This window comes from Notothenia rossii, assembly GCF_949606895.1.
Source record: "Notothenia rossii genome assembly, chromosome: 6".
In the NCBI taxonomy this organism is placed as follows: Eukaryota; Metazoa; Chordata; class Actinopteri; order Perciformes; family Nototheniidae; genus Notothenia; species Notothenia rossii.
Window position 1 is genome coordinate 87,658,562 of NC_136909.1, and position 14,200 is coordinate 87,672,761.

Genomic DNA, 14,200 nt, shown 5'->3' on the forward strand with positions numbered 1-14,200 from the left:
CTGACCTGGGATTTCACTCATTACATAATCATGGTTGGGTCAGAGATAATGTGGTTGGCCAGCCTCTAAAGGTTGTGATGGTAGGATGATTCAGAGAGGCTCTCAAATGTTGACCTACGACCTTTGAGCAGATTCTCTGATAGACTGGTGGAGCAGTTTTGATTTTAAAGAGGTGGACCTGTACCGTGTAGTATTACAGTACTGCAAAATACTCTAAAATCACAGATGTAAAAAATAAAACTTTATCTACTCTCTACTCTATTATTTGTTTTGTCTTTTTCAGATTCTATGTGGTCTTTCTAGAACAGAAGGGTCTGTCAGGACACCCACGTATTTATAAGAAAGTACCTGCGTGATTTTCTCAGTAAGTGTTACAACAGGGACAGATATATTTACCCTGTTTCATCAGAATACTTGAGAATATATTGATTTGGTGAGCCTGTCCGAACTCTAGTCCGGAGCTGTTTGATTGGATCTCAGCAGGTTTGGTTATCTCCTGCCACCTTTTTCTTTTTCAGTATTCTCTATTTTACTGATCTGCAGTAGAACACCAATATATGAGCCACAAAGACAGAGCAGACGGCACATACAAGAGGGTACTGTGGTGAATGAAGTCATGTATTTATTTGACTACCCAATGCTCTCTCATTGCCTCCCATTTATTCCTAATGTGATACCTGCTCATTCTACAGCATTTAGGTCTGAAACTCTACCATAATGATGGAAAACCACTTTAGTTTGTGGACAAATTGAACTTTATTTATTGTTTAAACAGTGCTTTGAATATTTTACCTGCTATGGTATAGAAGGTTTCTTTTATTGAGCCTCTCTGACACGTTACACTCTGGCTTCAGGCTGAACACACCTTGGTAGTCCCTCCCTCAGCTTCAATAAGAAGTCTCTGTTCTTCAGTAACAACAAGTTTTCTACTGCTGCTGATATAATGAAGTCACATGACGTCCACTTACTCTGTCTCTGAAGGGCGGCCTTTAAAATATATTGGTTTGGACATCGATCGATCACTCTTCATGGACAAACAGCTGGGTCCAGGTCGAGGTCGAGGTCCAGGTCCAGGTCGAGGTCCAGGTCCAGGTCCAGGTCCAGGTCCAGGTCCAGGTCCAGGTCCAGGTCCAGGTCTAGGTCCAGGTCCAGGTCCATGTCCAGGTCCATGCTGCTGCTCTGGGCTTCAACACAACACACACACAGAGTGTGAATAATGCCTGCTGAGCTCTGGAGAAGAGGACAGTCAGAGGTCTTCATCTCACCTCTGAGCTTTGGTGAGGCGTTCAGGGTCCCCACTCAGAGCGGGTTCAGTGTCCTCACATGGATTCATAGCAGAGCTCACACCTTCACACACACACAACCACCTGCTGGAGAACCACACATTATCTCATCAGGACACAGAGCTCTCACACCTCCAAACTAAAACACTCATGAGACAGTTTCCATGTTGTCGGCTCTGTGAGCTGCAGCGTCTTAAAGACCCTCTCAATGCTCTGTGGTCTTCAGGGCGGTTTGAAGACTTCAGGAACATCCTTCATGTGGATTATTCTTGGCCTTTCTGTGCAGATCACTTCTATTGGACGGACTCTGAAGAGCTCAGCAAGCCTTCAAATCTTCCTCTGTTTTAGAGGTTCATTTTAAACAGCCAACAGGAAACTGTGTTTGGAGTTCAGAGCAGAAGATTTGGAGGGTAAAAAATAAAGATGAAGAAAATAAATGTATTGATTTTTTTTTTTTAAACGAACAATAAATTGATGTTCTGTATTATTTTAGGTCCTTTAATAAAGGAGCACACTAGTAGTTTGTGATTGGACAGAGAAGAGTTTGCTTATTGTCCTGAGTCAGTGGTGAGGACCAATCAGAGCAGAGGAAGCTCCACCAGATGGAGCTGATGCAGGATTTCACTGCTGCACCTTGACTCAGGTGTTGTACTTCAGTTCAGCTTTTAGGTACTTTAGTTCACTTCATTACCTGCTACTTTATTCTTCTACCATTCTACATCTTAGAAGCAAGTATTCTACTTTTTCTGCAGTACATTTAAGTGATAACTTACGTGAAGAACATGTTGTGTAAACGTTTCAGATCTAGATTAATAACACTAAATATAATCACCAAATTGTCCTGCCTTGACTATATATTCAAACATGATTCCTTGGTGAAAATCACGAGGCACAATGTACTGTATATGACCTTTATTTAAAAAAGAAAAAGCTCCTCCTTTACCAGCTGTTACATTAAAGTGAACAGACGGATTCATTAATTATTATTATTAAATACTGTGAAACATATTATTATGAACTGGTGCAGAATGAATACTTTTGCACTTTAAGTATATTTTGATGTTTAAACTTGTACTTTAGTGAAGTGTTGAATAGAGGAACTGAAACAGATTATTATCACACTGTGGTTTCACTAATGTTTCTGAAACTAAAGATCTGAGTCCTTTGTCCTCCTCTGTGAGAAACCAGAAACCAGCTGCAGTTCCTCAGAGTGACCACTGGAGGTCCTCCTCCTCCTCCTCCTCCTCCTCCTCCTCCTCCTCCTCCTCCTCCAACACCTTTAGCTTTTATTTTTGGCCCATATTTGAGCTTCCCGACTGAATTGAACACACCTTTTCTTTTCGTTTGTTGACGTGTTTGGACTTGAGTTATTTTTTTTTACAGCGAAGATTAAGAAACAAAATGGCTTCCGTCCTGCTCAGCTGGTGTTTAACACAGAACACCTGAAGAGAAGACTACAACAGAGAAAGAGTCCCTCACAGTTTCATCAGAAACTAAAACCTTAATGTGCTCTGTGAAAACAGAAAACTTAGAAATAAGTTAAAAGACTGTCAGCAAAAGTAGTGAAACAGTTCCCGTTGAATGACAGTTTATAGAATATATTCTAATGCCATCAGATACAGATATTGCCTGTAAGTACATGTTGTAACTTTACAGTCTAGTACAAGTACACTTCTTCATTATCAGGACACATGTAACAAGGTGAGAATACTGCATTAAGACGTTTGAGTTTCACTGTTTAGACTTTAGATCAGAGTTCCTGAGGGGGGGTCAGGAGGGCGTGTTGATCGACCAATGAAACGCAGCCAGAGTCTCTCAGGTGTTTCAGGAGGAAAGGCCCAGGTGAGCTCTCTGATGGCTGCTAGTGCCCTCCCGTTGCATCCCCCTCCACATCAGTAGCCCTCCTGACAGACTGACCCCCATCAGCCTGAACTCCTCTTCCTCCTCACAGGGAACTCTTTAAACTAACCTGCGCTCTCTCTCTGCTCGCACAGCTCGGAGGCCATCTTGTTTCCCAGCTTTAAACAATCACACGTTCATCAACTCAAGCGTTTCTGAGACCACAACAATCAACAACATCAACCAATCACAGCTCTACTTACTGAACTGTTAGCCGTGAGCTTCATCAGTAGCAGCCTCGTCTGAGCTTCATCAACTTCAGCGTCCGTCAGACGAAGTGAAGTGAAGGCGCTTCCTATCCTGCGTCTCAGTGTGTGTGTGTGTGTGTGTGTGTGTGTGTGTGTGTGTGTGTGTGTGTGTGTGTGTGTGTGTGTGTGTGTGTGTGTGTGTGTGTGTGTGTGTGTGTGTGTCCTCACCTCACTATGACAGAATGCAGTCTGACTGGTTAGACTGAGTTTCAGTTTGTGCTTCGTTCACAGGATCAGATGTGTTTGTGAATAGAATTTGTGGGAAGGGATCTTTAACAGAGTTTCCTGCTATACTAACCTGCAGTGCCTTTGATCAAAACATAGGAAGTCATTACATTTGTGTAATTTTGCAGAATAATCCAGAGTGTCGGACTGGACTCTTTGCAGCCTCTGTTGTGTAGAGTTCTGCTTCCTGGACACAGCTTGAGTACGTTCATTAAAACGACACAAAGTGATCTCTTCACTGCTCTTTGGTGATCTGGTTTTTCCTTTGTAGAGTAACCGCAGCTGTCAGATAAGTGTAGTCCAGTAAAAAGTACAATATGTACCTCTGAGATGAGTACAGGTATCTCACTCTCATTTCAGGTGTAACATCCTCTCGACCGCCCTTCCAAAGTGTGTTATCTCCACCATCTCACCCACATTTCCGTTCCTATTGCCTCACACCAAAGTTCATTTTGTCATGCTGGGGATTGTCAACTTTCTGACTCGTAAGGCCCGGACACACCAAGCTGACACCAAAGAACTGACACAGACGGACCCCCGACTGTTGTGTCTCCTCTCGTCTCCTCGTCTTGGCCATGTTTCGCACTGGAACACACCGCAAAGACTTCAGACGGCCAAGAAGCACGTAAGAACTGCGCATGCGTTAGTGGCAATACCTCTCCTCACCAGCAGGCGGCGGTAGTGCGTATTCGTCATTCAAAAGAGGCAACAACCGGAAGACAGACAATTTTACCGGGTGGGGTTTTTACCTAAATTAGCGTTAGGGTTACGGCTAAAAGGGGAATTGGCAGCTGATACTCTGCTTTAGTTTTTTAGTTTTATTTTCATACAAAGCCTTTGACCCAACAATGATGGATCCAGAAACACACATTTCCAGTGTTTTACCTGCTATAGATGGTATGTTCCCATGCTCACTTTATGCTTACGACCATACCCTACCATACCAATACTTAGATGGGACACCTCGGTATTCCCAGTGCTGCAGTCGTTGAATGAAGTGGTTTTGGTGGCACTATCCAGTATAACAGGGGAGTTTTGAATAAGGACGCTGCATATTGGTTTGTTCTGATAGAAATAAGGTTGAAGCTCGTTGTGCCAAAATACGCCACTATTTCAACACGTTCTAAGTAAAAACAGGGTTTTTCCGCTCGTTATAGTATGGTAGTTTAAACACACTTTACATAGGAATTGAACATTGTTCTTCAGATTGGTAGACATCCATTTACCCCTTAGATAAACAAATCATTTCTAATGTTTCGTTGTATTAGGTATTAGGAGTAAAAGTACTGCTAAGTTTTTCTCGTGTACTTTTATTTCTGATCTACAGTCTATTGTGTCACTTATTCTGTTAGTACAATCTGTTTTTTTGTGTTGTATTTGTTTATTCCTGAACACAATTGATCAGTTGTACTAAGTCTGTGTTCTTATTATTTCTGTATCATAGTTTAAATTAAGTTTTTATTTGTTTTGTCGTAATTTCTCGTAGGATCTTTGCGTTTGTCTTTTATTCTTGTTCACGGAATTTCTCTGAAACCATACATTTCACAATTTAACTTTTTCTAATAGTCTTTTATCAATGCATTTGTTTTGTTCCATTCTGTTTTAGTGGTGCTTATTCGCAACATAATGCTATAAAAATACGCATTTGGTTTGTATACATGGAATGTAATGAAGTATTTTCGATAATGAGATATATATAAAGTCATGCCCGATCTCGTATATCTCAGAAGCTGAGCAGGGTCGGGCAGAGACATTGTTTTGCACATTTATGACCCTGAAGGTCGCCCAGAGGTCTGAGTATTGGTTCTTGATGTGGGGGGCCAGGGTTCATCACTCAAGTGTATTTAGTCTTGGCTCAAATTGGTTTTATTCCATCTAGCCTCCTTGCAACCTATGGAGGACAGAACATGACATAGGTAAGAATAAATAAATACATGTTTGAATAAATACAGGAACACTAATATAAATAACTGTGGAAATAGATACAGAAATAAAAAATAATACAGTAATAAATAAATAAATTCTTTAACTAAAAAGAAAATGATGTAAAAAATAAATAAATATAGATTGAGAACAAACAGGACACACATTATTATATATCTTTCATGTATTTCTACATTTATGTTCACTTACATTCATTTATTAAAACATTTCTGTAAGCTAACGAGGTATGGGGATTTGGGAACTACGGACGGAGGAAACTGTTAAACAACGATGTGTTACGGTATCTGAGAGGACCCAAACGCAGGACACGGCAGAGTGTTGAAAAAAGGTTTATCTTGAGGTGGAGGAGCGGGAAGAATAATCCGGCTGGTGGCGACAACACAGCGGTCGGAGAATGATCCTGCAGCTCAAGAAGAAAACACGTAAGAAGAACATCCAGGTTTGAGGAAATAGCTTAACAATGCTAAGTAGGCTAGGAGTTATACCACTGTGGTTTTACAACGATCTGGCACTGACAGGTTGTGGAGCTTCCGCTGATATGCCGTTGTAAATGGCTTGATGGGAATCAGGTGTGTAGTCGGGGAGGGTGCACAGCTGATTGCAGCAGGTGAGTGGAGGTTGAGCCGGGAGCCAGGAATGACAGCCACCACGCCCACACAAACAACACAGACAGGAAAAAGGAAAACAAACACAAAAGAGGCGGCTGGAAGAGTACAGCTGCTACACGATGGGGTTTCCCCTGATTTATACAGTACACTTGCTTATGGGACATTTACGGAATTACAACAGCAGAAGTATAGTGCAGAAGTATATTAAATATATCAAAGTACGCACACGTTATTAATAAAAAACACAATAAGTAAAAACAAATAGTAAGTACACCACGGTTAAAACAAACCAAATAGCTGTATCTTTTTTAAACAAGGTGACGATACAAAGTAGCTGGTACTGTTTACAGGTCAGAGCAGCATGGAAACATGGACATTACATCACTCTCAAACTCAGAGCTTTGTTATTCTCCACAGATGAAGCTACATGTTCACGATATCATTTTAGATCAGTCGATAAATAAAGCTCATTAACTTCAACTATTATTTCTCAGAGAATAAGATGTAAGAGTTGATCAGTGTTCAGTTAGTGTTCCCTCAGCATCTGCTAGCAGCAGTCAATGAGTGTTTCTCTTACCTGGAATCTGAAGAGGAAAATAAATGAACTTTATTTAAAAGCATCTTTCATGCAACGCACTTTGGGTTTGCTTTGAGCAATGAAAGGTGCTTTGACCATACCATTTATTATTATTATTATTATTATTATGATGAATTCACAGGACATCTGATAGTTCATCATTGTGTTTAAAAGAGGGAGGGGCCATTTAGTGCTTTAAAAATAGGAGAAGCACTTCAGAATCAATTCAGATACAGGAGCCAGTGCAGATGGTGTCCATCAGGAGTGGGATGCTCTCTGCTGTGTTTAGGTTGTTGGATGGATTTTGACTCTATTGCCAAAATGATAAAAGCAGTTTTTGGTCAGCAAATTAAAATGAGCATTAAAATGGAGATCAGAATCTAAAATGATAAAGATGTATTTCTTGTTGTCGTGTCTTCTCTGTAAACACAGAGCTGCTGCCTGAGTCTTATCCCGTGTCTTTAGTTCCCTTCAATGTTTTTGTCTTGGCATACACACAGTGGAGGAAATACGTATTTGATCCCTGCAGACTTTGTAAGTTCACCAACAAAGAAAGGACCAGTCTGTCATTTGAATGGTAGGTTTATATAAACAGTGAGAGAAAGAATATCAATAAGGAAATCCAAAAATGTACATTATACAAAAGATAAAAATGTATTTGCATTTAACTGAGTGAAATAAGTATTTGATCCCCTTGCAGAACATGTGTTAGGACTTGGTGGAGAAACCCTTGTTGGACACACAGAGGTCCCACAGAGGTCAGACGCTTCTTGTAGTTGGTCTCCAGGTCTGTGCACATCTCAGGAAGGATGTTGGTCCACTCCTCTCTGAAGATCCAAATCCTTCAGGTGTTGAGGCTGATGCTTGGCATCTGGAAGCTTCAGCTCCCTCCACACATTTTCTATGGGATTAAGGTCCAGAGACTGGCTAGGACCCTCCATCACCTGAAGGTGCTTCTTCTTTAGCCTCTCCTGTGTTGCCTTGGCCGTATGTTCAGGGTCCTTGTCCTGCTGGAAGACCCCTCCATGACCCATGGTCAGTGTCCTGGCTGAGGGAAGGAGGCTATCGACCAAGATCTCACGGGACATGTCCCCGTCCATCCTCTCCTCGATGCAGGGAAGTCCTCCTGTCCCCTCAGCAGAGAAACAGCCCAAAGCAGAATGTCTCCACCTCCATGCCTGACGGATGGTGTTCTGGGGTTATAGTCAGCATCTCTCTTCCTCCAAACACGGCGTGTCGAGTTGAAGCCAAAGATCAACATTTTAGTCTCATCTGAGCTCATCCGCTTCTCCCAAGCCTTCTCTGAATCATTCAGATGTTCGTTGTCAAACTTCAGACGGCCTCTCGTGTTCTTCTTGAGCAGGGGGCCTTCAGGCACTGCAGGATTTGATCAACTATGGTGTAGTGTGTTACCAATAGGTTTCTTGGTGACTGTGGTCCCAGCTGCCTTGAGATCATTAACAAGTTCCTCCTGTGTAGTTCTTGGCTGATCCCTCACCTTTCTCATGATCATCAATACCCCACGGGGCCAGATCCTGTGTGGAGCCCAGACCAAGGGCCATTGATGCTCATTTTGTGTTTCTTCCATTTAGAAACACACACATTATTCTTCGGAATGATGTGTGTTGTCTCCTGGTCCTCTCTGTGAGAAATCATGAACTTACATTATGTTTGCTCCACAGACTTTACATACAAAGACCCAGAGCAGTTATATAAAGATGTTGTGTTCTGTCATAATACATCATCATGCAAACCAGATGCTAACATTGATGGACGACCAATTCTGAGTCTGACTGAGGAACAGCAAGCTCTCCAGTTTCTATGAACAGTTTGAAATACTTACACCAGGTCAGAAGAACAGCTTCCATCTTTGAAGTCAATCAGACCACCCTTAGACCGATCACTCTTCAGGGACACACAGCTGGGTCCAGGAGACTCTTCTCTCTGCTGCTGGGAACCGACAGAAACACTAAAGTTGACTTTATTTCATTCAGAAAACTCATGTTTGAAATGTTTATTCACAGAGGCATGTAGTTTGATTTTAGCCCCTGGGCTCTGGCCTCATCGCTCCCTGCATATATTCACAGAGGACATTGAGGAGTGATGATTAAATAACTTTCCCTCTGACCCTACAGGGGGATGATGGAGTGATAGTACGGCAGAGGAAGAGATCGAAAATCTTGCAGCCTAACAAGAGCGCCAGATTTAGAAGAATGAGTTTGATTGGTGGTCTGACGTGTAAGGCATGTTGTTCATGTGTCATTATAGCTCGAGTGACTGAATGAACTAGCTCGAAGGCTCCACTCCATTCAGTCAGACGACTCAAGTTTGACATGTTAATTCACAGCAGCATATAGTTTGAGTTTGGCGTCTTGGCTCCGGCCTAATCCCTCCCCGCGTTTAATTACATAGAATATGAGGAGGGATGATTAAATAACTTGCCCCCCCCCATCTTACTCTGCATGGACCAAGAACCTGAGGCTGGCGATCTGATAGATCTTCTACGTGTACGTCTTGCACCAGCTGCCATATGGCTGTACCCTGTAAGCTCATTGGCTAGGAGGGAAATATACTAACTAGTGAGACTACTTAGGTTTAGGCCTGGGACCAGGGCCCAATAAAAGATAAGACAGATTGATATTTGATCAATGTGTTATCAATGTTTAAAGATTCAACAGAAGTTGTGTTCTTCCATCATTCATCATATTTAAAACCAGATGCAAACAAATCATTGGCTTTAAATACTTACACTGGGTCATTGGAAGGATGTCCATCTTTGAAGTCAATCAGACGACCCTTAGACCGATCACTCTTCAGGGACACACAGCTGGGTTCAGGAGACTCTTCTCTCTGCTGCTTGGAGCTAATACAAAGACACAAATGTACAGAAGATTTATATCTCTGCTTTCAGTGGCTTTTGGACAGTTAAAGACAGTTGATCTCTGCATTTAATCCCAAAGATCTCTGCAACTGGTCCCTATATATCTCAAACTAGTCCCCAGATCTCACTAAACCCAAGTTTCTCAAATCTCTGCAACTAAACAAAAGACAACTGTAGCATATTTCAAATATCAACGTTATGAGTCAATGTTCAGGGGAGAAATAGGGAAACAAGTCTTTGCAACAAGTCTCTAGTGCTCTGCAACTAGTCCCTAGGACCTCTTGAACAAGTCTCTAGATCTCTGGAACTAGTCCATAGGACCTCTTGAACAAGTCCCTAGATCTCTGGAACTAGTCCTTGGACATCTTAACCAGTCCTCAGATCTCTCTGCATTGATTGGTTCTAACTTCAAAGACACAATGATAAACAAGAGTTATTCATTAACAGAAATCTTTCTATGAGAGCACTTTGACCCACAGAGGGCTCAATAAATATGAAATATGAGCCTTCGTAAGATAAGAGAAGCATCAAAGTCCAAACTGCAGTCCAGTATCAGGATTCAATCTGAATGTGTTTTATAGATTTACAGGTTTGTTATGAGTCATGCTAATGAAAGATCAGGGGAAAATATATCATAAACTAGTCTCTGGATCCCTTCAAGTAGTCATAGGTCTCTGCAACTGCTCCATTGTTCTCTGCTACTAGTCCCTAAATGTCTGTAACTATTACCTTGACTTCTGCAACTGGTCATAAGATATCTGCAAGATGCTCCTAGATCTTTACCACAAGTTCCCGGACCTCTGCAACAAGTCCCTAAATTCCTATAACTAGTCCCCATATTTCTGCACCTAGTCCTTAAGACATCTTAACTACTCCTCAGATCCCTTGTTGTTTCTGAGTTATTCATTAACAGAGATCTTTCTATGAGAGCACGTTGACCAACAGACGCCTCAATAAATATGGAATATGAGCCTTCATAAGATAAGAGAAGCATCAAAGTCCAAACTGCAGTCCAGTATCAGGATTCAATCTGAATGTGTTTTATAGATTTACAGGTTTATTATGAGTCAATGTTCAGGAGAAAGAGCAGAGACAGTAAACAGCCAGTCAGTGAGAGAGAACATGTTGAAGGGTGAAACAGTTTCAAACATCATGTGAAGTGTTGAGTGTGATACCTTTCCATGTTGGTGATAACCTGCAGCCACCTGATGGAGACAGACACACGGCTTCATTATTACTTTAATGTCATTATATTTGTTAGTGATGAGGAAATAACATCTGTTTCTACATGTAGACTTTAAAGACAGTGAGCTGTAGTTTCTAACATCAGTTGTCAGATAAACTGAGTGCTGTCATTCTAAAGACAGGAGGTGAACACATGAACCCACAAAGAGCAGCTGTTTGAAACATTAGACACTGAATGAATCAAAGTCCCACTTACTCAGTTTCTTCTCATGAACTCCATCAGCTGTGAGGACCAGGTCTGTGTAGAAGAAGAGTTTCCTGCTGATCTGACCATGTGCTCCATCAGCTGTGAGGACCAGGTCTGTGTAGAAGAAGAGTTTCCTGCTGATCTGACCATGTGCTCCATCAGCTGTGAGGACCAGGTAAGTAAGTCAAGTTTATTTATAAAGCGCTTTTCACAGACAAAGTCACAAAGTGCTTGATAAAACAATAAGACATCAACACAGGAGTCGTACAATGATCAATGAACACACACCGTTTACCCAAACGCCTGCCCAAACAGGAATGTCTTTAAAATAGTTGTAAAAGAGTCAGAGGCTGCAGACCATCATTTAGGAGCCACAGCTGCGAACTCTCGAACAACGCGGGTCTTAAGGTCAACAAGTCCTCCAACTCATACGACCAACTATGTCGTTTGTTCAAGCGCTTAATACGTCCTATAATTACGTTTTAAAGTTTTCGCCCCCTAGTGCTCCCGTTGAATGCAAACTTTACAGATGGTCGTTTATTCACAAATAACCCTCTCTGTAAAATCCTAAATTGTAGGATAGTTTGGCCATTAAAACGCTTTTTGATTCGATTTCAAGCGAGAAGTGTAGATTGTACTTTTAGAATCCACGTCCAGTCGATATGTAGGATCTATAGTTTGATAGATATTACGAAGACGATTTGAGGTATGCGGCAGCCTCCATGTAAAGTTACGGGTTGAAAACAGTATTTCCGGTCTCTAAGTTTTCATAATAAAACCAATGATCAAATGATTTAACAGTGATATCGCTCATCAACTAAAGAACATCAGTTTATTATCTTGTTAATTATACGACATTTATTGGTTTAAATTGTGTATAATGCTTTTGTGTTTTTCCCATAGGTTTTTCTCTTTCGATTCTGAGAGACACATTTCTTTTTTCAGAGGTTTTGATAGGCTAACCCAGTGGTCACCAACCTTTTTAAGCCCAAGATCACCGACCTCGGCATAGGTGAAAGGCGAGATCTACCTATTGCAGAATTGAGTGAAAAAAACGGCCCAGACAATGCTTCCAGTTTGAGGCCTTTTATATCTGGCTAACTGCATCTGAATTACTGTTACAATGAAGGCTCCATAATCAGCTCACGGCATATAGGCAGGGGTAAAGTGCTATTGGGGGGGCGGACCTCACCTCCTCTAGGGGGGTCCTCACCTCCTCTAAGGGGGGCCAGGGGGATGCTCCCCCGGGAAGATTTTTTTTTTAATATTGAAGTTGAAAGCATCAATCTGGTGCACTTTGAGAGCAACATGAAGAGATCTATGGATACCTCTCTCAGCACCCAGATGAAACACAACTTAAAACAGATTAACTTTTTCTTTATGGATATTTTACAAATCACATTAAACTGTATTCTTGTTTTACTGCCATATAGTAGGCTATTTCATACCTGTTTTTCATTTATTCTCTTATTGTTTGTATAACTATAATGATCGTATGAAGGTGTGCCGCGGAAATAATCTTTTGAATAATTTGTGACAAAACCGTTCTAAACACTCAGAGAGTCCTTTAGTCCATGCATTTGTTACTTCAAGGCTGGATTATTGTAACTCCTTATTATCAGGGTGTACCAAGAAGTCAGTCAAGTCGCTTCAGCTGATTCAAAATGCTGCAGCTCGTGTACTAACCAGAGTTAGGAAAAGGGACCACATTACTCCTGTTCTGGCTGCCTTACACTGGCTCCCTATAGAACACAGGATAGAATTTAAAATTCTTCTTCTCGCCTACAAAGCCCTTAATGGGCAGGCGCCATCTTACCTTAAAGAACTCATTATACCCTATTGTCCTACTAGGGCATTGCGTTCCAAGAATGCAGGGTTGTTGGTTGTTCCTAGAGTCTCTAAAAGTACAATGGGAACCAGAGCCTTTTCTTATCAAGCTCCACTTTTGTGGAATCAGCTTCCAGTTTGTGTTCGGACGGCAGACACCCTATCCGTTTTTAAGAGTGCGCTTAAGACCTTCCTTTTTGATAAAGCTTATAGTTAGGGCTGATTAGATTCATCCCCTAGTTTTGCTGATATAGGCTTAGTTTGTCGGGGGACATCTTACTTCTTCCTTCTCTCTGTCTATACCTGTGTACTCTCATGTTCCGATTAACCCAGCTTCCCCAAATGTCTTTCTTTTTGGTGTCTATATACGCCGGGATCCGGAGTCATGGAGGATCCTGCGGTCCTGTGTCATGGATTGCGAGTCCTGGGTCTTGAGTCGTGGCTGTGGTCCTGGATCATAAGTCCTGGATGGATATCCTCGTGGATTCATCTTCCTATTATACACACATGCATTTCAAAACATTTGGACTACCTATGTTGCAAATGTATTATCTTTTCAATTTACACACGGCATCTATTGCACGTCTGTCCGTCCTGGGAGAGGGATCCCTCCTCTGTTGCTCTCCCTGAGTTTTCTCCATGTTCCCCTTTAAACTGTGGGGTTTTCTCCGGAAGTGTTTCCTTGTACGATGTCAGGGTCTAAGGACAGAGGGTCTAAGGACAGAGGGTCTAAGGACAGAGGATCTAAGGACAGAGGGTCTAAGGACAGAGGGTGTCGTATTGTCATACTGATTCTGTACAAACTGTGAAGTCCACTGAGACAAATGTAAACATTTGTGATATTGGGATGTATAAATAAACATTGATTGATTGATTGATTGATTGATTGATTGATTGATTTAGCTCACCTGAGCCCCTCAGTCTGACAGGAGAGGACCCTCCTCCAGCTTGTTGTGGAAAAGCTCCTTATGTCCGTTAGTGCAGCTAGCTAACCAGATGCTAACATCACGGTCCCTGCTAGCACCGGTCCCTCTCTCTCCCTCTCTCTCTCCTCTCTCTCCCTCACACTAAATGCACATGTGTGTGCGCATGCCCACACACACACAGAGCCGAGCTTGAATGACACAAGCACACGTTTATTTCCATGCAACTCTCTGATTGGTCTGGTGTCTTGCCTCTGTTGCGTTCACTGAACACGGGAAATTACACTCCTGCCGTCGTCTCTTGTGTCATGATGAGGTTCACGTAAAGCACGGTTAATGTATTATTTTATTGA

The 14,200-nt window shown here is 41.9% G+C and overlaps 1 protein-coding gene across 1 annotated transcript in view; it reads right to left on the minus strand.

Moving 5' to 3' along the window:
- Positions 1-6,394: 6,394 nt before the first annotated feature.
- The window catches only part of LOC307044266 (uncharacterized protein), a 29,986-nt gene continuing 22,180 nt past the window's right edge, over positions 6,395-14,200 (minus strand). Inside the window, exons 2-6 of the mRNA XM_079689359.1 lie at positions 11,107-11,259; positions 10,841-10,870; positions 9,534-9,647; positions 8,628-8,741; positions 6,395-8,426 (exon numbers count right to left, since the gene is read on the minus strand). Of these exons, the coding sequence (XP_079545485.1) occupies positions 8,297-8,426; positions 8,628-8,741; positions 9,534-9,647; positions 10,841-10,848 (366 nt within the window). The 5' untranslated portion in view covers positions 10,849-10,870; positions 11,107-11,259 and the 3' untranslated portion in view covers positions 6,395-8,296. The remainder of the gene's footprint in view (positions 8,427-8,627; positions 8,742-9,533; positions 9,648-10,840; positions 10,871-11,106; positions 11,260-14,200) is intronic.